General features: G+C 42.6%; 1 protein-coding gene across 9 annotated transcripts in view; it reads right to left on the bottom strand.

Annotated features, from left to right (window-relative positions):
• Window positions 1-4,833: 4,833 nt before the first annotated feature.
• STARD13 (StAR related lipid transfer domain containing 13) overlaps window positions 4,834-25,468 on the bottom strand; it is a 284,897-nt gene continuing 264,262 nt past the window's right edge. For all 9 annotated transcript variants that reach the window (XM_086881597.1, XM_023918534.2, XM_086881599.1 and 6 more), the window contains 9 exons: window positions 25,182-25,355; window positions 23,000-23,159; window positions 18,767-18,965; window positions 15,425-15,632; window positions 14,431-14,545; window positions 13,465-13,686; window positions 11,306-11,523; window positions 8,026-8,202; window positions 4,834-7,669 (listed from right to left, as the gene is read on the bottom strand). In XM_086881597.1, coding sequence (XP_086737723.1) covers window positions 7,552-7,669; window positions 8,026-8,202; window positions 11,306-11,523; window positions 13,465-13,686; window positions 14,431-14,545; window positions 15,425-15,632; window positions 18,767-18,965; window positions 23,000-23,159; window positions 25,182-25,355 — 1,591 coding nt within the window. In that variant the 3' untranslated portion in view covers window positions 4,834-7,551. The remainder of the gene's footprint in view (window positions 7,670-8,025; window positions 8,203-11,305; window positions 11,524-13,464; window positions 13,687-14,430; window positions 14,546-15,424; window positions 15,633-18,766; window positions 18,966-22,999; window positions 23,160-25,181; window positions 25,356-25,468) is intronic.

Raw genomic sequence — 25,468 nt, 5'->3', positions numbered from 1 at the left:
ATCTGTTTAGTCATATTAATGTGGGATCATCGTTACATAAATGAACAGGAGATGCAGTCAAGGACATGTTCATTTTTAAAGTCCTCCGATGCTCTTGTACTTCAGTCATTCGTCTTCTGTCTTTAATTACAGCAAGTGATCTCAGAGGCACTTAAAAGATTAAATTACTCAATTATTTGAAAAACCCAAATGCAATAACTGTATCTTTTTGCTGATAAATACCAGCCATTGCTGGAAAAGGTTGCCCAAGGCAAAACATATTGGGAGGCTAAGGAGGCCATATTGTAACATTTTTACTTAACCCAGTGATACACTTTTAATTTTTCATCATTTGCAACCTTTGTTTTTATTTGTATGAGTAATAACCACAAACTTTTCCATTGCTGTCCTGGTGGTTTCAGCAGTGCGATGAATGTCACTGCCCAGCACTTTACAAGTGTCTTGGCATCTCCTTGGCTGTGGAGAGAAGGACATGAGGACAGCCATGGGTTAAAAAGGCTGGACATCAGCATGGCCAGGCAGTGGTGGTGCTTGTGTGTGAGGGATGCTTCAGTGTTTGGGAAAGGGATGTAATTAAAACACAGGTGGTGGCTCTCTCCATGATGAGGTGCGTAGGTTCCCTGTTGTCAAAGGTGAGCATCCACGCTGTGCTAGTGGGCAGGCTGGCTTGGGCTCCCCAGCCTTGTAGGAAACAGGAAAGAGGGACAAAACCTGGCTCTGAAATGTTCTGGGTGTCCCATGGCCACAGAGGGAGCTGTTGGTGTGCCCTGCAAGTGAGCATTGCTGCCGATACTGCATCAATGCATCTGCAGCAGCAAAGTTTGTCCTTCCTGACCAGCTGCCCTATTGCTCACTGGGGATCCCAGCCACTGAACAATGGGAAGTTTTCCTTAAAGAATTTTTTTTTTTTTTGTCTCTTTTGCAAAGCAACAGATAGGGTTGAGCCCAGTTCTGTGAGCCTGGCTAAGGCACTTGTGTAATTCCTCCTCTCTGGGCCGGGAGAAATGGGACGTGACTCTTCAGAGAAAGAAAGCCAGGCTAAAAAGTTAAAATGCTGTACTTCCTCTTCATAGGTCCAATGTCCCATGAACTATGAGTTCCTGTCCTGCTGGGCACCGGACAACACTAGGCAAAATGCCAGAGTAGCCATGAACCCAGAGTGCTCTACACTTTGGCCATGGTGGGCTCCTTTCTCCTGCTGGTTGGCCAGCAGTGAGGCACAGGGATGGGTTTTTGGTGTTGATAAAAAGTTCCTGCTTTGGACTACCCCCATGGTAAATGTCTAAACTGAAAGAGTCTGGGTGCAGAGGAAGGACTTGCTGTTTTTTGTCAAGCCAGACCAGCTGTGGTACTTCATGTCCTACTGGCATGAAGAGCAAGCCTGGTATTAGCAGGGAGCAGTGGGGTGACCATGTGGGCTGGCAGACCCTGGGTGGGTCTGGGGTCAGGCTGCCCTCAGTCCCACACACGTGGTGGGGCACTGCTGGCCTGCAGATGCTGTTGCTGAGAGGGTTACTGTCCTCTGCTCCACCACCTGTGGTTCCCACATTTATTTAATTAAAAACAAAACAACAAAAAGAGTAAGTAATTTGATACACATCCTCTCAAGGATCGGCAAGGAGCAGGCCAGTGGTCTGGGGGAGGACAGATGGCCCTGCGGCTAATTTGCTCCCATAAATCGCAAGCTGTTGCAAATGCTCACTGTAGTAAGTGCTGGCTCTGTGTTTGTGGCCATGTGTCTATCTTGGGGCTGCTATGAGCAGGAGATAGAGCAGAATCTGTAGTTTTAAGCTGCATTTCCCTTATGTTATTTGCAGAATTGAGCATTTTGATTAAGAAATAAGCTGCAATCCTGTAGCTGGCTGCCAGCAGAGCTCCATGCAACTGCTCTTACAGCAGAACCAGGTATTCTCTTGTTGAAGCACCTGCACAGCCAGGAACTCATCCTGTCCCCTTGCAAACTGCTGCTAAGGACCTGCACATTGCAGTGGAAGTCTCTGCTCAAGGCACAGAACAGTTCACTGTCTCTCCATCTTGTGGGATTTGCATCCCTGGGAGAGGATCAAATGCCTCAGCTTGTCACTGCAGTGGGACTGAGGCTTATGGTTATTTCAGTGCTCTGGCCTTCCTGAAGAGAAGCAGAAACGATCTCTCCTCACCCTGGAGTTTTGTCCTCATTGTGGGACACAGGACATTTTGTACTCAAGCTCTGGCAGGCTGGCCATGCCTCACTCCCTTGTTGCAGCTGGAGCTGGGACCACTGACCACCTGGCCATGGTCACCCTGCCCTAAAGGCTGTGTCCTCCTGTGCATCCTGGGCTGGGTTAGCAGGTGCAGGCTGGAGCCCAGCCTGCAGGCAGGCATGTAGGGACTGTAGGAGACAGAGGGTATGCTGGGCTCAAGGACTGGCAGTGGAAAATAACTACCTGTGGGAGGTCAGTATTAAGGTTTTGGGATAGAGATCCTTGTTTCAGAGTCAAAGGAGTGGAAGGAGCTAAGTGTCCAGGTTATTTTTCTGCAAGAGATGCTGGCCTTTATCAGAGGCAAGAGGCTCTGGTGTCTGGGACCTGCTGTGAGGTTAGGGAGGGTATCTCAAATGTGTGAGACCTCCCTAACATCAGCCTATGTGGGACAGGCAAACTGATCTCTGCAGTGTTGTGACATTGTTGTTTACTCATTAACCCAGACCCACTGCTCTGGCCTGTGTTTGCCCTTGAGTTCCACACGTCCTTGTGTTTGCTGAGCAGTCTTGCACAATGAAGCAGGGCAGACTGCAGCTGCACAGTGGGTTCTGCTCTGGGGGACTTGTTGGCTTTCTACATTGTATTGCTGAGTGGCCCAGGATATTGAGGGTCACAATTTGAAATGTACGTTTTAGGAAAATCTGAACACTTACCTTGTTATGAATCTGTGGCTTGATACCCTGTGTTCCTGGTCCTGTCACACCCTGATGTGTAACTGCATTGTAACAAGTCTGCCTGGCCTAGCACCCATCCAAATGAAGCCCATGTGCAGCTGTGGCTGACACACATCTGGCAAGGAGATGTGCTGTCATCGTGACATGATCATACTGAATTCCCATGGGATTGTGAGTGGGTCATGCTGCTTTCCGTCAGGCAAGGTCTGTGTTCACTCCCCAGCATTTTCACATCACGACTGAGCTGGAGCAGCAGTATGTGTTTTCATCCTCTCCTATCTGATTGGCAGGCTCCAGCAGTCTTCTGAATATTTATTCTGATATTTTCACCTCACAGTCATCTCAGGGTGCTCAGCCCATGCTCTTGTCTAACAACTACTGGAGAGCAGCGCCTCTTAGGCCTGCCAAAATCCTCTGAGGGTGATACTGGTTCTGCAGTGTATATGCATCAAGCAGAGGGATTTCCCTGCTAGTGACTCCTGCAAGGTGTTGTAGAGAGGATGGGTGTCCAAGAATTCAACACTCTAAAGTCTGTGCATACCAGGAGCTGAAATACCAGTGTTTTAGGGTTAACACAACAACCTCACTGCCTTGACATTGCTGCAGGTGGGTGTGAGGGAGAAATAAGAATGGGGAGTGCATGACATACAGTGGTTTTTTTTGCAAGAAAGGATGGACTTCCACAGCTGACCATCTCTGCCATGGCAGACAATTGGAAAAATTTGCTTTCTTTCAATCCAAATTTTAATACAAAGCTTTCTCTGAATGGTGGGACATAAAGGTTTATGCCCTCCTAGGTGGTCTCTCACAGCTGACTCTGTTTTCTGAGCCTCTGCTTCTTTCAGCAAGTCAAGAGAGAGTTGGAGGGACATAGGCACATGACCTGTTTACAGCTGCAACAGAGTTAATTTTATTTTTAAAAGCTGGTACAGTGCTGTGCTTTGGGTTCAGTATGGGAATAATGTCGGTAACGCAGTGATGTTTTGGTGGTTGTTGTTAAGCAGCTCTCACCCTAAGTCAAGGACTTCTCAGTTTCCCATGCTCTGCCAGTGAGGAGCTGCACAAGAAGCTGGGAGGGAGCATGGCCAGGACAGCTGACCCAAACTGGCCAAAGGGATATCCCATACTGTAGAACATCATGACCAGTATATAAACTGGAGGAGTTGTCTGGGGGGACAGTTGCTGCTCAGGAATGGGCTGGGCATCAGTCAGTGGGTGGTGAGCAACTGTACTGTGCATCATTTATGTTTCTTGGGTTTTATTCTTCTCTTTTTTATTCCCTCGTTGTTGTTAATAATAGCAATAATAACAATAATAACAATATTTATTAGTAACAACAACAATAATAATTTTGCTTTATTTCAATTATGGAACTATTCTTATCTCAACTCATAGGTTTTACCTTTTTCTGATTCTTTTCCCTATCCCTCCAGGTGGTGGGATAGAGAGTGGCACTTAGTTGCCAGCTGGGGTTATACCACAACACCCATCCAAAGGAACATTTAATCCATCTGCAGAATGTGTAAGACAAAAACCAATCACTATCATGCCACTGCACCTTTTACTCTTTTGCAATGGCTTGATGGATTTGAGAAGGCTAATGTCCATGTGAACCCATCACTCACCCTCCCAGCTTCAGTCACTCTGTGAACCTAGACCTAAATTATTGACAAGAATTTAGATGCAGAAACATGGCTGAATTTGGAAAACAATCTTTGCCGTGAAGGTCGTGTATACATAAGGATACTACAGGCTAAGTGTAATGGACAACAATATAATTTTGAGCCTGCAGTCCTTACTGAAGTACCACACCAGAACAGTTTAGTGTATAGCACGCTGCAATAAAGAAATCAAGGGCTTAAATGCAGCATTTCTTGAGCCAATGGATGAAAAAAGAGCACAAAGAAACACAATTCTTTAGTGTATGCAAATTTATTCAACTCTGAAATTACTTATTTACAACTAATGACTGATACCAACAGATGAGGTAAAAATATGAGGTATTGATATGAGTATAACATTTAAAAATGCAATTATCATAATGTATCAATGTAACAATACAAAATACTGTGGTAACTGAATGGTAGACATGGCATAATGTGCATTTTGAAGAAATCTTATTTCAACAATAAATGGCTTGGAGATGCCAGAAGCTCATGACAGAGCTTCTGCAAGGGCAGGACAACAACCCTACTTTGCTAAGGGTGGCAGGTGGCACAGGGCCTCTTCTAGCTGAGCAATGACTTGTGAGACAGGATAAAACTGCCCAGGTTTTCCCTTCTTTTCCTTAAGACATTATTTATTGCCAGACACTGCCATTCCCAGGGCTAGAAATTCTGTGCCTGTTAATGCTGTGGCACTGTTATATTTATTTATGTAAACTAATGTAGCAGAAGTACTCTAATTGCTCATGTTTTGGAAAACAGCCGGCATGAAATCTGCTGCCATGGCCACAGGCATCTGGGAGGAGGTGGTGCTTCCTGGAATGGCATTCCCAGCTAGGGAGGCACTGTTTGCTCCTGGGAAGGCTGAGCCTGGGCAGTGGTGGTGCCCTGCAGCCAGCCTGTGACTGCCAGACCCCACTACGGCCATGTAAGGGCCCTGTGAGTGCTCCCCTGTCTGCAGACTTAAAGCTCGTGACAGCTGCACACTGCAACTATTGTTGGCCATGAACTCGAGGCAGGAGCTCCCAGGCAGCCAACATCCCTGATCCTGGGTCTTGCACAAAAAAACATGAGTGACACAGCTCATGGGGAAGAGGACAGTGACTTTTTTGAATCCTGCTCCTTCACAAGGAAATGCACTGTGGGTCACCTTGGGTTACCCTGTCCACCCTGAACTCCCACAGGTCTGCTTCCTCAGCTCACAGGGCTGTCCCCTGCCAGCACAGCCCCCACGTGTGTGCAGGATGGCACGTGGGGTCATGCTCTAGCAGCTGTCAGCAAACACAGTCCCACACCTGGGGAATGTTCAGAGCTTTGGCCTTGGAGAGACTTCCTCATTCACTGAGTCAGGGCACAAAGCTGTAGCTTTACATAGGAAATGCATCCTGCCTAATCGACCTCATACTAATCTTTCTGGATTTTGTTGGTAGGACTGAGCTGAAACCCTGGCTGTGAGTGACTCCGCTGGTTTATGCAGCAATAAATAAAGTCTAAGTGAACAAATGCGATTAATGAACAGTATTAACAGGCCTGTACATTCTTACTGAGTCATAGATGTAATAACATTTTGGTTGTAGGTTAGTTAAAAACAAAATAGAACCCTGCCTCAAAGGCAATGTCGACAAATTATTATTATTACTTTTAAAGCATTCTTCCATTAGCAAAATAATAGGTCCCTGAAAATGAAATTATATAATAGGCTTAAATGGCTCCTACTCCTCATAGTCCTAATCCTGCTCCCACCAATGCCTAGAGAGGTGGGATCATGCAGATCAGTGCAATATAAGATGAAAATACTTGCTGTTACTATAAAAGCAATCTTTCCAAGAATAGCATTTATTTAGTCTTTTAAATCTCCAGGATGTGTTTAAAATTTTAAAAAAGCATAGTTATTTGTATAGTAAGAGTATTAAAAGGCATGGTGTTCATCTGCACGTCTTTGTGTCCACTGGATGTGGAAAACCTGCTTTGGATTAGCCATCTCTACGGGGGAAGGAAAGAACACAGAAACACTCAGAACCTAGACAAAATGCTTACAAAAAAGAATTAATTTACAGCTTAATAAGTTACCAGTCTGGGTTCAACCATCTCAGGACACACAGCATTACCTCGGGTTGTCTGAGGATGAGCAGTTACCTGGAGCACTGCACACAGTGAGGTTCTCTACTGACAGACACCAGTCATTAAGGCAACAGGTAAGTGTTCAACACTTTCTACTAAAGTCACAGTTCTGCAGCTGAACATAAATGGCCTCCACAGCGTCTGTCTCAGATGCATCTCCATGTATTTTATTTGGTGAGACTGAGTCCTTCCTCATTATTTTTAAATGCACTGTAACCTCCTTCTTCCTTAGTTCCTGTAATTCTTCCTACACCTATTTCTAGGTACCTTCTCATAGCACACACAAACACAAAACATATTTGAGAACAGGTGTTTGTTATCACACGAATTATGCCTGGTAGCCCTGTGATAACAGCACACACAGCTTATGTAGGAGTGACACACTAAGAAACAAGTGACAGATCCACTTAAGGTCCAACTGATGCAAGTGATTTGCACTGAGTTATATACAAAATAATTAATTTATACATATACATATATATAGATAGAATATAGATAAATATATACATACTGTACATTATTTATTTACAATTAAAATATGCTTCTTAGAAGCCTTTAAATACCAGAGTTATGTAACATACAAGCAATGGCAATAATCTGTTTTTAAAGTAATAAAAGCTCTCTGAAGAAATGTTTAGTTCAATAATCAAAATTAATACAGAGTGGATGGGGGGAGGGGGGAAGGTGAATTCTCCAGAATAAAAGAACTTTCCTATAAAATTCCTTTTTCAGCTTTGTATAGACCCAGGGCTGGTCAGATTTCTGCAGTTTAAATAAGACCTTTGCTTTCAGTATTCCTGTTCCCTGCCAGACCCTGATTTACGCTCACGTGCTCCCAGGAACACTTCCTCAGATTTTTGTTTCTGGTCCCTCAGCAATCAGAGGTTGAAATGAGTTTCTGATCCTGGCAACTTCTGCTGCACACAGATGTCCAAAACCTTTGTTGTACCACTCTGGGGAATGTCCTCTAAAGAAATGAAAAGAGAATTATTGAGAAACTCAAGTACTCAAGAAACATGCCCCACAGAAACGTGCTTGCCATGCTTCCTGCTCCGCACTGCCCACGGTGGTGGTGGAGATTCAAATACTTGTCTTTTTAAGTGTACTCTGAAGTGCTCCCTTGCAGTAATCAAATAAGCAGATTCTATTTCTGAGCTCACGTCCTAACATTGGTAGGCACTGAGCGGAGAGAAAACACTGCAGGAAAACTCCAAAGCAGCAAAGCTACCCTAACCATGCCCTCTGTTCGAACATCTCCCCTCCCTGAGCTTGAGGGTTTAGTCCTGCTGAGTGGGCATTACGTGGTGCAGGTGGGACACTTACTTTAGGTCAATCCTGCAGATGTGGGTCAGCCTGGCTTTTCCTGAGCCGCAGGGCTCTATCAGGTACTGGGAGTCCATTACGATGGCTCGCACAGCTCCCATGAGAGGAGCCTCTTCGTGCTCCACGGAGATGGCAACCAGCATGCACATCCCCTTGGGCAAATCCGTCCTCCATGTCCTGCAGGAACGCATGCAAAACAGAATCACATCAGCAATGAAACTTTTGGGCACGTGAGTAAGAACCAGAATTAAAGTTACAGTTTGCTTGTCTGCCTGTCCTTGTTGCCTACAACGCCAGTGCACTGTCCTAGGAGTCCCTGGTGGAGTTTCGTGCTCCCCAGCTGGTAGTCTGAGTGTGGTGTGGAATGGCAACCCATCTGTGTGGCTCCAGGTGGAGAAGTTTTGCTCCTCCACAGGTGTGTTTTGTAACCATTAGCATTCTAGAGCCTTTTGCAGTAAGACAAAAAGTTTGGAAAGGAGAAAGACCGAGGGTAAGCCATCTGGCAAAAGCTGAAACTGGGCATTGCACCCAAGCAAGCTTACAGAACAAGAAGTGCAGTTTAGAACAGCAGAAATTCTCACTGGTACCCAGAATATGTTTCAAGGGTTTCTAAATGAAAAAAAAAAAATAAATGTCCTTTCATTCATTTTCTCTCCCAAGTTTCTGGCCTCTCTTTCACGGAGAATTTTTCCACCAAGTTCAAGATACCTAGACTTTAATACTTAACATTTTTTTGCTGTTCTGTAAGCATTCTTTATATACCCGTATACATCTTTCTCATCTGCACTGAATCTCAGAGGATAGGTCTGTGCTCTTTCCTATGCTGTGGGAAGAAATGAGAAATTCCCACTGTGCTATGCAGCATGCATCATCTTGCTATGGATTGTCTGAGCCAGGGATTATGCTTCCTTGGGAAGTATCATATTTTAGCAGGTAAGCTGCTTTCAAGGACTGTTCAAGTTTGGACTTCAGCAGATAATTTTAACATTATGAATTTTTCTTACATGAAATGGAGCTGTTATTCAAGACATTGCAGGAAGATACTGACCAGAAGGTTTTACTGTGCCTGGGCATTAATAAAATTGCTGAGCTATCTTGGCAGATAAAACACTTGGGAGAAGGAAATCACAGCTGAGACCCAGTAAGAGAAATGCTGAACCACCTCCTGCAAGCGCTCACACAGTTTTTAGATGTTCCCACATCATTTTGGTAACTACCCAGCACTACCTGGGCCATTTGGGAAGTGGAAAGTTCTCTATCCCAGAGGTTTCAGAAAACTTATGTCTCCTGTTCCCAGTCATATGGATTTAGGCCAGTTCCAGTAGTTCTTTAAATGCCTTACAGTAGTAAAATCAGGCATGGCACCTAACTCACCAAAATGCTGTCATACTTAATGAACATTAAGCACTTGTGGATTCTTTAATGAAAGTGATGCCTGTGCAGGGCAGCTGAGAGCTGTGTCGTATCCCAGGCATATGAAACATTTCCCCTCTCCTCTTACCACCAGAGTCTTCTCTAGGGAGCCTAATCCCCTTGTTATGACTGTCACATTGAAAAAAAAAGGGAACAACTAAGTTGATCCTTTCACAGCCCAAAGTTTGACTGAGAAGGAGAAAATTGCCATCTGTTAAAATATATTTATTCAGGTCCCCAGAGGTGTATTATAATTTCACTGTTCACTTCCCACCAATCATAAGGTATCGAATTGACTGCGGTATTGCTGGCTAACCTTGCTCTAGACTTAATGATATCAATCAAAAGAGATAAACAACAGAATCTGACAGATCTGCCTGATGGCTGTTTTCAGCCCTTAAGAACCCACCAGGATTCATTTTTATGATATGTATTTCAGTCCTTGGGGGTCATTCTGCCTGGGTTAGTGAAAAGAATGAGAACTCGATAGCAGGATTTTCCTTTAACTGATGTGACTGCACAGCAGGTCCTTAAAGAACATAAACCACCACGAAACCTAATAGTGAACTAAGTGGCAAATGAGAGGACCAAATTACGGTCATCAAAACCTCCCCGCCGCTCACAGACGATCTTCTCGGTGCCATGCAGAGGGCCAAATTTATCACTGGTTCAAGCTAATGACGTTATATAAAAAGATTATTTATAAAACAATGATAGATACATAATTATATAAAATATATAACATATATTTGATTATAAAATAGTTAATTTAGCCCAGTATACCGTGGGAAGGCAAAGGAAACCGACTAATGGGAGCATTGGTTACAGAAAGCATTTTTTAAATCTTCCCCTAAGAGTTCCAATAATTCTTCCCTTATACCAACAATATCTGCATGTTGTCATCCTTTAAGAGACTACTAAGGTTCATAAAAGGGATGTACTTTCATAATTATATTTTATTTGGGTCATCTTTTTCCTTCAATCTTCATTCCCTTTAATACAATTCTGACTCCCTGGACTACTTCCTTTGTCAAAACTGCTTTGTCAAAACTCTGGCACATCATTTCAATCAAAGAAAGCAGGGACCAAAAATGGGAATGCTCAAAATCATCTTGAAATAAATAACTGTAGGACTGACCCTGTAAGTGAAATATGTCAGCAGCTCCACAATAGCTCCAAGCAAGCAAAGGCCAGGATTTCAAAGGCAGAAGGTGCATAACAGGGGCTTTTTTTGACTGTTCTGTGCAGGCAGATAGACAATGGCAGAACTGGGACTGAATGTGGAATATTGATACACAGCTATACATTTATTCGAGAGAACTCATCCCTTGGAAGAGAGAATACAAATCTATTGCCTCTTCCAGTTAATTTCCACACTAGGATTTTTATGGATCAGCATTTCTTCATTTACAAAGGTATCAACTGAAAATTTAAGATAATAACTTTATATAGACACTGTATAACAGCCTTAGCTTAAAAGCACCACTTTCTTCTCTTCTAAACATTTGGCTCTTAAACATCAAACATTCCCCTGAGAACAGCAAAAGCAGTGTAAAAAACAATTGGGTTCTATTTGCACTGTTTTGACAACAAACAAAGCTAAGAGAGAAGAGCAGCTATTATCAGACATCTGTTCTGAGGAAGAAATGATATTTATGGCCTCAGGAGTATGTGCTACTCAAATTACATCAGAGAAAAGGTCAGCATGCTCTAGGTGTACGACTAATTCAGTTTGAGAAATCAACACTGCTGCCCAGAAGTAGTGTTCCTGGAGAGCAATTACACAGATGTGAATGCTGAGATAAGTCCAGATCTTCCTTTAGGCACTGCAGGAGGCAAAGGTACCAGAGAACTGCCCTGAGCTTACCTGAGAACGACAAAGTCTCGGACGGGGTGCGGAGCCATGCTGTTCAACACATACTGGTAAACTTCTGTCTGCTTGTCCAGGCTCTCCACCACCTTCCACTGCAAGAAGTCCTCGTCCCAGAGGTGGCGTTCTCTCAGCACTCGGTTCAGGACAACTGATGGGGGAGCTTCAACTTCAACTGAGGCTTTCCAAAGCCTTAGTGGGTTCCCATCTCCAACCTGGAGTGACCAAGAACACAAACCCCGATAACTTGCATGCCTATGTTCAGCAGATGATAACTGAGGACAAAATCTCAATGTGTGTGTCTGACTTCAGGTTAAGAGCATTCACATTTCCCTGCTAATCATTACTATTATTGCTATTGCAGCTGCTCTACTGGTCCTGGATGGAAATCTGAAATGATTCATTTTTCTGTTCTCACAACACAATATATCTGGACTAGCTCCCATAGTGCCAGTGAGGTTCAGCATTACTTCTGGTGTGACAGACACTTTTCCAAGTCCAGACATCCTAAGTGTAATGACAAATATGTGTCTGCAGAAGTAAACAGAGATGAGAGACTGAAACCCTGGGCTGAAATAAAGCAACTACCTTAGGCAATCTTTTACACTACCTGGGACTGAGGGTCCATTAACTCTCCTGCTTAATTCTGGGCGGGGAGTAGAACATACATTGATTCAGTTATATGTCAGGAGCACATATGTTTGCTCCTCAAAATAGCTGCAAGGGAGTTATTGGGAAACACCTTTCAAAGAGCACAGACTGATTGCTAACTCCTCCTTGCTCACAGATCCTGTTTCTTGAAATACCTCCACAGTTTACAGTAAGGGGAGTAAAAGTGCTGGGCTATGCTCAAGGTGAATATCCTAGATTGCACACATACAGCTTTTCTATATGGTTCTAGGGGTCCTGTTTCAGGTAGCAAACAAGTTAACTGTAATCACTGGATCCTGCTTTTCTAACCCTCCCCTACCCTACCGTTCCCATATACAAATGTGAGAACTTCAGAAGCCTCCAGAACCTCCCAAACAACATCCAGGATTATTTCCCCAGAAACCCACCTTCCACACCTCCCACCTTAAATTATTTCATGTTGTTGTAATTCTTTCTCCCCAAAGCTTTCAGTTCCCCACTTCCCCTGCCCTGGAGCCCCAGACTCCCAATCCCCTCTGTAGTCTCACAGGTCCTTGTCCACCGTCTGTACAGGCTTCTATTCCCTCTCACCCTTCTCCCACATCCTGCTCCCACCTGGCCCTGCTGGTCTGTCCCCAACCTCCCACAGTAGCTCCCTGGAGAGGTCACTCACAGAAGCTGGCTACAAACCACAGTAACTGCAATTTCTTTGCCCTGACAGAGGGGTTGCACTTTCCCATCCTGGGGTAATGCTGCCTCCTGCCCCTTCACCATCCAGATCTCACATTCCTCCCAGATCTCACGTTCCTTCTCCTGCCTAATTAGTGTCACCCACCCCTAATCCATCCCCTCCTCTTGCTAGCTGCTGCTGGTTTGGAGACCTAGGCTTTGCTGTTGCATTTCCAGCAGCCCTGAACTCCACTCTCTGCAGGGACCCTGCAGCACCCTCTGCCTCACTGCAGTGGCCTGTCTTTCCCTGAAGAAGTGATGGAGCCTAGAACAAATTCAAAAATTTTAATAAAAGCTGCAGTATCAAAAATCCATGTGAAGAAAAGGACAAAAGGATCAGGGATAGAACTGGCCTGCTTAAAAAAAACATAGGAGAGCCTGAAGAAGTTTTTTAATCACCTGTATTCTAGTTGTGTTCTCCAAACTGCTAGCAAACATCAAGAACTGGTCAGAAACTTTTCACGTCCCCCAGTCAAAGATGGTATTGCCCAGGTAATGTTCTCTGTTGTTTAACATCTCAGCTCACTCTCTGGTTGTGTTGTTTGCTGTATCTTGACCTATTTTGGAGACCCCAGCTTGCTCTGTGTGCCTTTTTCTGGAATCTCATACTTGAATCACTATTACATTACATTTCTAACTGCTTTTAGTAATCTTTTAAAAAAATACTAAATAAAAAAAGAGTGCCTTGCCAGAAAGAAGGGTGTGAGTTTTGCCATGCAACATGCCAGGGTGCCCCATAGCTGAGATGCATTTTGCTTTGATTTCTTTACTACTTCTTTCATGTCTCCTCAAATTACCTTTTTGTAGGCGAGTTCTGTGTTCTCTACACTGGAACATGTGACCCATCCTTTGAATTTCTCTTTTGCTTCTTTCTGGAGATTCTGCATGAGAGTTTCCAGGTACGTCTGATAGTTCCCTCCTTCCTCATCCACTTGTTTCCCAAGCTCGTCCAGGGTAGGAGAATGCACTTCTGCATCAACATAGGAGTTTCGGGATTGGGTGATCATCTCGTGTGGGACCTGTGCCACAGAAGGGAGGGAAAACAGGGAAAAAAAAATCTCCTGCTGAGAACTTTTCCTTAAGACAATGTGTTTCTAGGCTGATGGACCATTCAGCATCCAATTGCACGAACCTATGATCTGTAAAATGCACAGCAATTTCTGTCTTTATGCAAGATGAAACATCAAAGTAGTCTAATGAAACAGCCCATGGCTCAGTACAACACTACTCATGCAGAACCATGTTAGACTGATCAAATGGATGTCAATACACCACTGTTACTCTTTTAGCCCTGAGAAATATTGCCTTGTGCTGCTGGGGAAAGAAGATATGAGCATTTGCTCTCTGCCAGCTGCAGGAATGACTGCAGCTCTCTACGTGATTTTTACTTTATTGCACGACACACAGAAATAAAGTGTATAAGCAATTATTTTTAAGATTAATAAGTTTTAATTGAGGCCTTAAAAGCACTGTAATAAAATTTTACACTAACAGATTTTGATTTGAATTAGACTAAAATTTCCTAATCGAGTGGTTTGGGTTGAAAACTGTCACAGAATAATTACCCTGCATCTTTTGAATACTTAAAAGGAACCGCCATAAAGAAATGAGATAAATAAACTTTGGATGAAGTAAGTTTACAAATAAGTGAGGCACCAATCTTTGAGCTAACACAAGGCAGAAAATATAAGCATAAACATAAATACTTCAAAGGGTGCTGCATTATGTGGCCATGAATAATGCTGTTTGAGTCTCTCACTCACCTCAAAAAGTTTGTTGCATTCCATTATCATGTGAGCAAGTCCCTGAGTAGCTGCCAGGTTTTCACTGAGGTCCTTCTGATCTGGCTTCCCTGTTGCATATTTTTTCTGTATTACTCTGTAATTGAATTCAGTATCTCAGGTAAAGAGCTGAATATTTTTAAAATGAAAGCAAAAAGCAGCAGGATACTCCCAGCATCAGAGAGGAAACCCCCCTACCTTTTTTAGTTTCTGTTTATCACCATGACTGTTCAAACTCCCAGGCCTTTTTTAAAGGAAAAATGTTTACCTAAAATATTGTTCAGCCAAAGGTAAAAGCAGGAAAGGTTATGTATATCCTGCATGATGTGTTGTACATTTTTAACAGACATGATGTAAAGTGGTTTACATTGCTACTGCTTAAAGCCCTTGCTCAGACGCGGGTTATACATGTACTTGACCAAGAATCTCAGTGTATTCTGAACCAGATGGGAGGGAAAAAAGTCAAGAGGGACCACTAATGTTTAGCTGGGCTATGCCCTGTTTAGTCTACACTCACCACATTACAATTTTAATGTGGCCTGAATTAAACCCTGTTTCCCGAATGGCAGAATGTAGACAGTAAAATGAAAGTGAAAAAAAAACACACATTGAAAATCTACATATCAAAATCCTTTAAAACATGGTTAATCTTTGACTTCAACCAGAGTAAAATCAACCCATTTTCCTTTACAGAAGTCAACATTACTCCTATAAAACTCACTAGTGTCCCATTGAAAATTCCACATGGAAAGCAGGCACCGCATATTCACAACAGAAAACCAGAAATGCCTGCTGGGCTTGTGAAAACAAGTGTGCTTCTGGCTCTGCAGCAGGGGTTTTCCCCTCTTACTCAAGCCATGCCCTGTTTAATGTGTGCTGGAAAGCAGATGGTTTGGAAAATATTGTCCTGCATACCACTGGTAGCATCATTCCGTATTCAGGATGTGACTATTTATAATGCTGACAAGAAACATACCTTGGTGAGCTTTCTTTCTTCACTATATTGAGATGGAAGAGGGAAGGGGCCAGACAAACAGCGATGTTCATGGGAGTCATCTGGTTTTCCTCCACGGAGGTGACGTCGCTGAGGAAGCAGAGCAGGGTCTGCAGAACCTCCCTGTTCTCGTCGGCCATGAGCATGATGGCCGCCTGCACCGCCTGCAGCCGCTGCTCCTTGGGGACATCTGGGAAGGAGCAAGCCACGTTCGGGGGGTCAGAGGTGAGATCAGACAAGGAGCCAGAAAGACAAAGTTACCACAGACATTCACAGTCCTCTCAAGTGTTCAAAATCCGCGCAGGTGTGGTGCCTAGGGACGTGTTCCGGTGGTGGATCTGGCAATGTTAGGTTGATGGTTGACTCAGAGGTCTTTCCCGACCTCAGTGATGGCTTTGTGAAGAAGCAGATGACAGGAGACCAAGGGGAAAAGATCAGCTGGCTTCTGGAGAGCTGGGTTTTGCTCTGCACAAAGCACAGCTTCCCTCACCAGTGTTTGGCATTTCTCCGTTTGAAGGGCTGCTCCCAAGAAAAACTTAATCTGAAGTTTATGAAGGGAGAATAGTACTCAGTACTCATAGCTTTAAATGGTATTTTTCAGGTTTTCTTTATCCCCTGGCAAGACAGAAGTTTAAAAGTCTTAGGGAAGCTTTTGGGAACACTTAAATTTGTGTTCTAAACTGTAGAAGAGTTGAATGAAAGAAGTAATGGATATGCTTAAATAGCACCTCAGATTCATTTCTAAAACTACCCTAAGTTCTCTCAGTTTGGACTTTGAGTCTTCCTCTGGGTATTACGTACTCGCTATAATCGAATGGAAGAAGAACAAAAGAAGATTTACAGTAGAGGGAACAGCCAGCTTTTAAGATTTGACTGCTAGCCTTGTACAAGCACTTTATTTTAAAAGCTTTCAGACACAAATGGCAAAACGAACACAGCTCAATACTTCTAAAGTTTCTGAAAGCAGCAAGGCCAGGTTTTTCTGAGATGACAGAGGAGCCTTTGCTAAATCTATGCAATGTGTTTTTTCTTCCCACAACACCTCCCGGTAATCCCTTCCTCCCCTTTACTGTTGCTCTGATGGGTCTGGTACATGAAACAGAAGATCAGCCAGTGCTTTAAGTCAAAGGTAAGCATTAAACACCTGGGAGTTTTAGGAAAATGGAGAAAGTTTCATCAATGCTATGCCATATAGACTACTACATTAATCATCTCGTCCCAAATCCTACATGTTACAGCAATTCAAGCCATTCTGGGTATATGAAAAAGGTCTTGGATATATGAAAAATATCTTCAGTGAGTCCCAGAAAATCAGAAATCCCCTGCCAATACACCAAGAGAGGAAAAATCCTCTCTAACTTCACATTAGCAATTTGTTAAACAGAACAAAGGACAAGACAAAGGTCTCTGCTACAGATTAGTTAAATTGCAGATGTTATGAAATACAACTGGTATCCCAGAAATTTTTCAGCATTTTTCTTTCTGTGAAAGGAGTTTTGTCAGTACTGTCTGAAACAGAAAAATATTTTTGTTGTTGGTGACATGGAAAAAAAAGCCTGCTACTAATTCTTAATCCAAACAATATTTTCCAGTGTCTACAGAGCCCATCTGTTCCTACCTTGGTTTGAAGAGACTCATCCTCAAGTCTTTCTGAAATCTTTTAACTCCTGGTGCATTTTGAGAACATCTTTCCTAGCTCATTCTTTTCCCTTCTGACCAGTGTAAAGAGAAGTTCTTCAGACTTCCCACTGCAGCACCATGCAGACATTACAGAGCCAGCCCATGCCTCTTTACATTTTTTGTTGGCTGGTATCAATGTTTCCCTGTTCAACCTCATGTCTTGGAAAAGGGGAGCCTTTCTGGCTACAGACCTGCTTATGCTGATGCCACTGGGATCTGCCAGGTCTCTCTTCCTTTAGCAAGGGGGTAATTTACTTTGCACTCTCTTCTGTGCAAAGATGTGACATCTCCAATTTTCATCAAGCAATAGTTTAAAGGTGATTTGTTTCCAAGGACATGTAGAACATGTCCTTGTAGTAGATAATCTTCTCCTTGGCCACCTCCCCATGGAAATGTTTGTGACTACCATTTTATTAGCAGCCAGAATTCCTGTTGCTTTTCGGAACAAGCTTATTAATGCATGTGCAGGCAGACAACTTGTGAGCAGGAAAGAAGAAGGGGAAATGATGGTCCAGGGCTAGGCACCAACTCTTGCAGTTAACTTATGTCCCAAGACATCATGTACAGCCAAACCCACTGAATTTATTTGCAGTGCTGTTTCTCACATGCAGAATCCCAGCGTTCTCTACCAGCTACAGACACTGTGATGGTAAATTCATCAGTGCTGTGACTGTGCACCACAGACAGACTTTTACAGTAAAGGGAAGCAACGGAAGTATCTGAGATTCTTAAACACCGGGATTATACAGTGTTTTAAAATGGCTTTCTATTGTTTTGGCAGCTGAAATGTCTGTAAGTGAAAAGACTAGACACACTTCTCTTTAGTGCTTCCAATTATTTGGCTTAGGCTGGTTGCATCTGCCAGAGTGCTGGCTGACTGGCCCTCATAATGGACACTGTCAGGAAAAAAACTCTAATTCCTCTGGCTGTTCAGTGTTTTCCTCACTGTTTGTTTTCCCCTCAGTCTGGAGAAGAGATACACAGTCATTTCCTGATTCACAGGGACTTTCATTATTCTGATGCATCTGAGTCTCAGATTTTTCTGAAGATTGCTTATGCTGGAAAGAAAAGAAGAAATCCCCTCGTTTCTTTCTTTGTTGATGAGTTCTTTATGTAGAGCTTATGATCTACATGAAGGCAGCTTGTTTTTAGCATGTACATTTTATTGACTATAATGAAAAAACAAATAATCAAAAGTCACAGCAAAGAAGGGGATTACAGAGGGGACACTCATGGTCAAGTACCACTTCTCCATGCCCACAAAACTCACTTCTATTGGGATATAAGTGCATTAAATGGGCCCACAGTTTAAAGAACTCTGACAAAAATATGAATCTTCATGCTTTTTATGTCCAGCAGGCTGTTCTTCTGTCTTCTTTCTGATTGTGAGGCTGATATGAACATTGTCTTTCCATTTTGCATTGAATTTCCATTGAAATTTGACACTGAAATGTTTAGTTGGTTCTAAAGACCTCTTAGTGAAAGATTTTGAGGCCAGAGGGGTTTTTTGTATCTCAAAGGCCAGCAGAAAGAAACCTATGCAGCGTTAGCATGCCAAAATTATTTACAGTATATTACTATATATAACAATATAACTACAGTATATAACAAATTCTAATTGTTTATAATGAAATATCAACTTACATTGATAGATGTGCAGAAAAGTCTCTCCCAGTTTACTTGTGAGGAGAGGTTCTGGCAAGTCCCTGAAGAATTGCTTGACCATGTCAGCCACATCATATGCTGACTGGTCTTCATAGCTGACGTTTTCTGGGGAGCTCTCGTTCATCTGGCGCAGGGCCTGGATTCGGGATTTCACTCCAGATTTCCGAAACAGACCCACCTAAAAATGCACCATATTGAGTTGGGTAAAAGGGAAAATAGCACTTGAGGAATATATATGTGTTATATACATTTATACATGGGGACTTGGATAATGGCCAAAGCTTGGGTTGCTTATTTCACTCTAGGCAAGTAGGAGGAAAATGTGCAAATGCAATTGATGGTCTCACAAGTCTCACAAGCAAGCACAGGCTCACACAGCAGGACTGCAGGGGTTAATAATGCTGTTGGTCTCTGTCCCTTTCTAGAGAGAGAGAGGGTTCAGAGTGCCTTGTGGTTTCTCAGATGCCTGAGAAGTTTAAGCAAGATGCTGTGCTGATATAAATCAGCCTGGCTTGCTTGGCTTGGGTGACTGTCTGTTGATTTACTCCAGCTGAGAATCTGGCCCTTCATGTTTGTTTGGGTATATGTTTTGAAGACTAACAAGAAAATATTATGCTTAGCTAAGTAATAAATGCTGTGGCAAAAGATTAGTAATGCCTGGTAGAGCTTTAAAATCAAGATGAAATATGTTTTTACCCCTTTCATGCTCTCTGCTTCCAAGAGTTCTCCCAAATCCCACTGAAAAGTCCAGTTCAAAAGTGGGGGCCACAGAGGGATTACTTGCGCAGTGTCACTGAGATACATTTTTATCCTGTTTGCTTTCTGTTTTGAAAGGAAGTGGTTATTCTTCAAACGATGCCTTCAAGGCAGGGTTGCCTTTCTTGTCCTTCTCCGCCTGCGGAATTCCCCCTAGGGTGAATTCCTGGGCCTCAAGCACATTACTTATTCCCAGGTGAGTTTACAGTGCTTCATTTGGGAAGTGTTAACACTGTCTCCCTTCAGTTTTGCAGGGAAAAAGCTGAAATGTTGAGAAAGACCTATGGGAAAGGCACATTTCCAGTTGGGAGTTATACACTCTTCTTCCTCTGTGACTGCTGTCTCGGTGCTGATCCGTGCAGCTTCCTGCATGGCACAGTCCATCAACAAACAGTAAAGGCAAGAGAATAATGCCTTCTGGCCTTCTCCCCCTTACTTCCAAGTTAGAAGCAGCACAGAGTTCACAGAGGACACTCCTCTCTCTAGAACACCTCTCTTGCTCACCTGGAGAGTATCTTTGGTTAACTCGCCCATTAATGACACTAATTACACAGATCACAGCTCTGTGAGGGGGTATAGTTATTTAATTGCTGATATGGAGATGAACCTCTGCACCAGACTGGCTGTGAGGCAGCTCTTCTACATCTTCTCATTGACAAATTTAGTGTCACTTGAGAGCTAAATTTATGTACAGGAAGTAGAGAACTGGAGTGTGCCCTGTGTTCTGTATTTATGATCCCAAGTGAAGCTCTGCTCTTCTTCCTGACAAGAGCATACAAGAAAGAGCATCCAGCTCTTTTCATCTGGTTTTCCCTTTCCCTTTCTCTTCTCCTTTTTAAATGCCTTTTCCGCTTAGAAATGTGTGCTGAAGATGAAGAAGACAGCCTTGCTAATTCTGTCCAAAAAATAAAGTTTTGGCTTGCGGTAGATAAATGTCAGAGCAGAGGCTCAGTTGTCTCCTTTTGATGGAAAGTGTCCTTGCTGGTATAAACAACCATTAAAAACTTCCAGCTAAGTCTGGTTTGAGAGGTCATATGTCAAATCTCACCCATGCAATCTCCTGCTGCACATCATTCTACTACTCTTGATTCTATTTAAAGACATTTATCCAAACTCCTATTTCCTATTTTTTTTAATTTATGGAAAAAATAATAATTAATCAAAAGAGGTCTTCACTCAATAGAAAAATATATTTTAGGCTGTGTTATGCATTATTACAGACTTGTCCTGTAAATAAGAAGGAACTAAAAATTCAGAGGTTAGTCTGCCCTAATCTCTTCACTATCCTCATGCTGCATGGGTCATCTTCCCTACAAGCAGCCATATGATGCATGACAGGAATAAAGATGCAGTTGGAAAAAGCAAAGAAGTTTCTATTTCACAAAAGTGAAAGTGAATTACATGTTCTTCAAGTAACTGTGGGGCTCCTCATGCCAGCTTAGGGATTTCAGTGGCAGAAGCCAGACCTTGCAATGGTTTAGAGCAACCTCAACTTGACCAAGTGTGTGCAGTAGAAACTCTGACACCTGTTCTGAACTCTAGCCCACCTTCTGCAGCACACAGAAGAGACACACAAGCAATATGCTGGGGGAGACAGGAGCCTGCCCAGGTCTCTGTGCAGGCATTAGGAGACTTGGAATTAAACGGGAACAAAGAGAGTAACTGTAAAGCAAAGAAGCTGAACTGCCTGGAGTGTTTTTGCCTAGAAAGGTTTTTGGTGAAAAGATATTTTAAAGGATCCCAATTTGTATGTCTCCTTCTTTTCTTTATTCAGTGTTTTCCCAATTTCACTGCAAGAAGAAACCAAAGGTGAATTGAAATGGCCCTTCACAGAGCTGTGATGCTTCCCAGCCCGTAAACACAAATGGAGCAGATAGCTGAGACTTCCAACACCTTATAACTGCCTGAAATTTCTCAAGAGCATTTTCTTTCTCTTTTATACTCCTTTTTACATTCTCCCCAGTTAATCCTCTGTCTTCTCTGTCTTTCTCTTGCGCTTCTTCTTACTTGCTGACAAGCCCATCCCTATCCTTACAAGCCTATCCCTTATCTTGTTCCTCTTACTTGGGCGTCTCCTCTTCCAATCTCATCACTAATTTCAGGCTTGCTGTATCACTTTTCTTCCTTCACTGGCTTTCCCAGCTCAGTACACAAACCCAGATGAGCACCGTGGCAACCAGGCATGTTAGCTCCTGAATATACCACTTCTACTTGTCTCTATGCAGCTTTCCCTTTCATCCTTTCTTAATAAATTTCTGACAAGCTGTTCAATCCGCCCCTCAGTTCCCACACTATATATGGCAGGCAGAACTCATCTCACCTCCCTTTTGACACTGTGGAGTTTTATGTCAAGGTCTGACCACTACAGGATCCCTTTACAGAGAGAACTGATAGGAAGGACCTGTGTCTTTCCCACTGTCTGCAAAAGAAAATGGTTGTGATTCACTGGAATGCCTTTAATTTTCAGATTTCAGTTTTGGGGAAGATGACTGTCGCCCAACGAAAAACCTGAACAGCAACCAGAATGGTTGAAAATGTGAAAGAAAAATGTGAAGATTCAGAACAGACTAATTCCACTCTTTTCACGTGCTCAGAGCTAGGAAAGCAGCAAAGACTGCAGAGCAAAGTGCTGGTTGCTCCTTTTGAACTTAAAACTATCTAAAGGCAGTTATGAAACAGTTCACATGACATGAGGTCAATAACAGCAGAGGACTGAACATAAACAGCCGGGGGGTTTCTCCCAATCCTATGTTCATAAAAATACACATCCTCATTCTTAGGGGAAGAACAGTAAAAATATGATTAGTATGTCCCTCTGTAGCTAAAGGGAATAAAAAAAATCTGAAATACTTTGAGCATGAGGGTGTCCCAGCTGGCTTGTTGTAGCTAAGAACACTATAAAAGGCAACGTACCATAATGGCTTTGGCATTGAACCCCTGCTGACCTAACTATCTGGATATATCTGACTCTGTCAACAGAATACTTGGAATATTTTGCTGAGTTTGCTCTCTATTCTTGGACTTTTCTGTCTTTGCAAAGTAAATAAAACCTTTTGTACCATATCTTATGAAATGGTGAATGCAGTTAACCCTCAATGGCAACAGTCAAGCATATGCAAGCAGTATAGATACATGAAGAAGCAGGGAGTCCTGATCTCTTCCCAGGTTTCATTCAATGTACATGAAGATCTCAAAATGTTCTCTGAAGTAGACTGTGGTGCACAAATTAGCCAGACTGTTACAGCTACAAAAATTCAACAGATTAGCTGAATACTAATCTCAAAATGGAAAACTTTTAGTATTGGCACTATCAAATCACCAGAAGAGACTGAGGCCCAACATGAAATATAAAAATCTCCAAATAATCCTGGCACTTAGTACCAAAATGCTCACTGTTGCTTGCTTAAAACGGTTTTTCAGAAAAAAACCAACAAGTCCATGGAGTAAAGTTCCTACCTGGTCTAGACAGTTGCTCCGTAGGTAGCGCAGGGCTTGTTGTATGCTCTGGGGAAGAGGCTGCCCCGTTCTCTGGACATGAACTATCAGGGGCACACCAAAGACATTCTTGTCCTTGTAGTCGGGGACTTTCATCCTCTTCATGAACTTTGGCACAGACCTGAAAATTAACATGAACAGGCTGCATGAAACAATCAGGGTATTCACACACTTTCTGAGTACCACTACTGACAAAAATTGGTAACTGAGGCTTTTTAATAAAGATGGTGAAATAATCTTTAATGCACAATACAGAGACACTTTACAATTTGCATAATAGATTAATTTCTTAATGTCTGTAAGTGGATGGCCTCTAAGGTATAGCACAACAATCAGTTCTAACAAGAACTTTTTACTACGCAGGTGTCATCCAGCTGAAGCCAACAAGGTTTAAAGCGTCTTTTAGGAACTCACAGGAATGGCAGAGCAAACCTGAGTGGAGAGGGCATCTGAGAAAAAAGAAGGTTCAGTCCTCTAACATGCTGAATGATCTTTGTACTACCAGCTACATGATTTAGTATTTCTAGTGACTAAAACTTTACAATACAAAATTATGGTGGGAAATCCCTATGTGTCAGATTCCTCCCTTGTGTTATATAATTTATTCCAGTTGAGTAACTTAAGTGAAGCTGGTGAGCTTGCTTTCTTCAAAAAATCGTGATGAAAACAAGAACCAACTGGATTCCCTTTTTGGGAGTCATGACTGCCATGGAATTAAAATAAAAAGGATGAATATGACCTGAATGTGACTAAGAGTTTTGTCATCTGTGTGGGAAGAAGTAAAAACTCATTTTAAATTACCTACTGAGGAAGTACAGTGCATAACTCCACAGCTATTTAAAGTCCCTCTCTTAAAAATCCTTAGAGACTGATTCTAAAAGCTGAAGAAATATCTCTCAGGATGAAAACCTTGTACAAACAGCAGGACCTAGAATTTGCTGTATTCTAGTCTGCTTATTTGAAGCAGGGTAAGGTGAGATTCATGTCAGCTAGCCACAGGGAGTGCACCAAAGGAGAGCAGTGAAACAGGGGGGTTAATCTTGCTGAATTTTAGTTCTCTTACAGAGATTTAGAAAGAGTCAGCAGTCTGGACTACTTCCATACCCACCCTAGAGAGAGACACCTCTGGAGGGTGACCCAAACCCTTGGCATTCAATATAATGGGCTGCTTTAGGGTTGTCTTTCTTTTTCCTCTGACAACAAAGAGCCAACCTGACTTTCTCAGGTTAGATTTATAACACATTATTCTTTTAACTTTTCCTAATGACCAGTGTCAGTGAGGTCAATCTCACATGTATCTATTGAATCTATTTTTCCATTTCTAAAGGTAAACTTGCCTTAGTTAGCTCACAGATGAATTTAGTGGGATTTTGGGGAGGTGCTTTGAGCATGGAAATCACAATACAAATATCAAGTATCTGGACTGTATCTGGATTGGGTACCAAAGTGTATTAGGGAAAGATTCTGTCATCCTTTTGATTATTTCTCAGATACTTTATTAACTCTTATCCATTCCTATTTCCGTTTCTGGTGTACCTCAGTCTGTGGGACCCACCACAGACTGGGGTTTGTGTACCATGAAACATGCAGGTTTCTGTAGCCAGTTGCTACAGAAGGAGCCACATTGTGAGCATTCACATCCATGTGCACTTCCCTTCACTCCCTGAGTGACTCTAAGACAGGTCCAGGCCTAGGCTAAAGCCTGCATCTTTGATTTCTAGAGAAAAGTCCCATAACTATTCTAACCCTTCTTTTAAAGCACAAACAAAGCAAAATCAAACACATGAAGCAGCAGATGTTCCTTTTCGAATCACCAAACGAATTTTGGGTAGGACTTATTGTAAACTTTTCTGACTTTTTAGTCACTCTCTCCTACTCCTGTTTATTTTTCTGGAACTGTAGCTTTGTTTGAAAGGCCAGCATTGTCTCTCTGTTAGAGCACAGGAATGAAATCAGATCTCCAGGCTCTATTTCTGACTGCCAACGAGCCACTAGGCAACAATGGATTAAAAGGGCCAGTTTCAAATCTTACACTTGAAGTCAATGGTTCTTTCCAATTGCATTTATGTACTAACAGAGCAACATAATTTGGAGAAACTATTTTCTTTTAAAAAGTCTCCTTCCAGTTACCAGCAGTACTCACCAGGTCCAGCCATGTTTGTTGGACATGGAGTATTTTTCCATGATGGCAGTGAGACGAAGCAGAGAGAATTTTTGCAGTAGGTTCAGCTGGGCTGCTGACTGATTGCTGATGTGAAGCGATGCAATGGAGCGGCTCAGGCGATGAGAGATTTGGAAACTATGCCATCGTAATTGCCTTTAGCAAAAGAAACGATAGAAAAATCAGGGAACTGCTTTAGTTGGGGAGAAAAGATGGTGAGATACTGTGAGATAGGGCTGGGCAATATCTAAAACAGAAAAACACATACG

This window comes from Cyanistes caeruleus, chromosome 3 (genome assembly GCF_971803275.1).
Source record: "Cyanistes caeruleus chromosome 3, bCyaCae1.hap1.1, whole genome shotgun sequence".
In the NCBI taxonomy this organism is placed as follows: Eukaryota; Metazoa; Chordata; class Aves; order Passeriformes; family Paridae; genus Cyanistes; species Cyanistes caeruleus.
The sequence above is the reverse complement of the archived record's forward strand: the minus strand, read 5'-3'. Positions and strand labels throughout refer to the sequence as shown.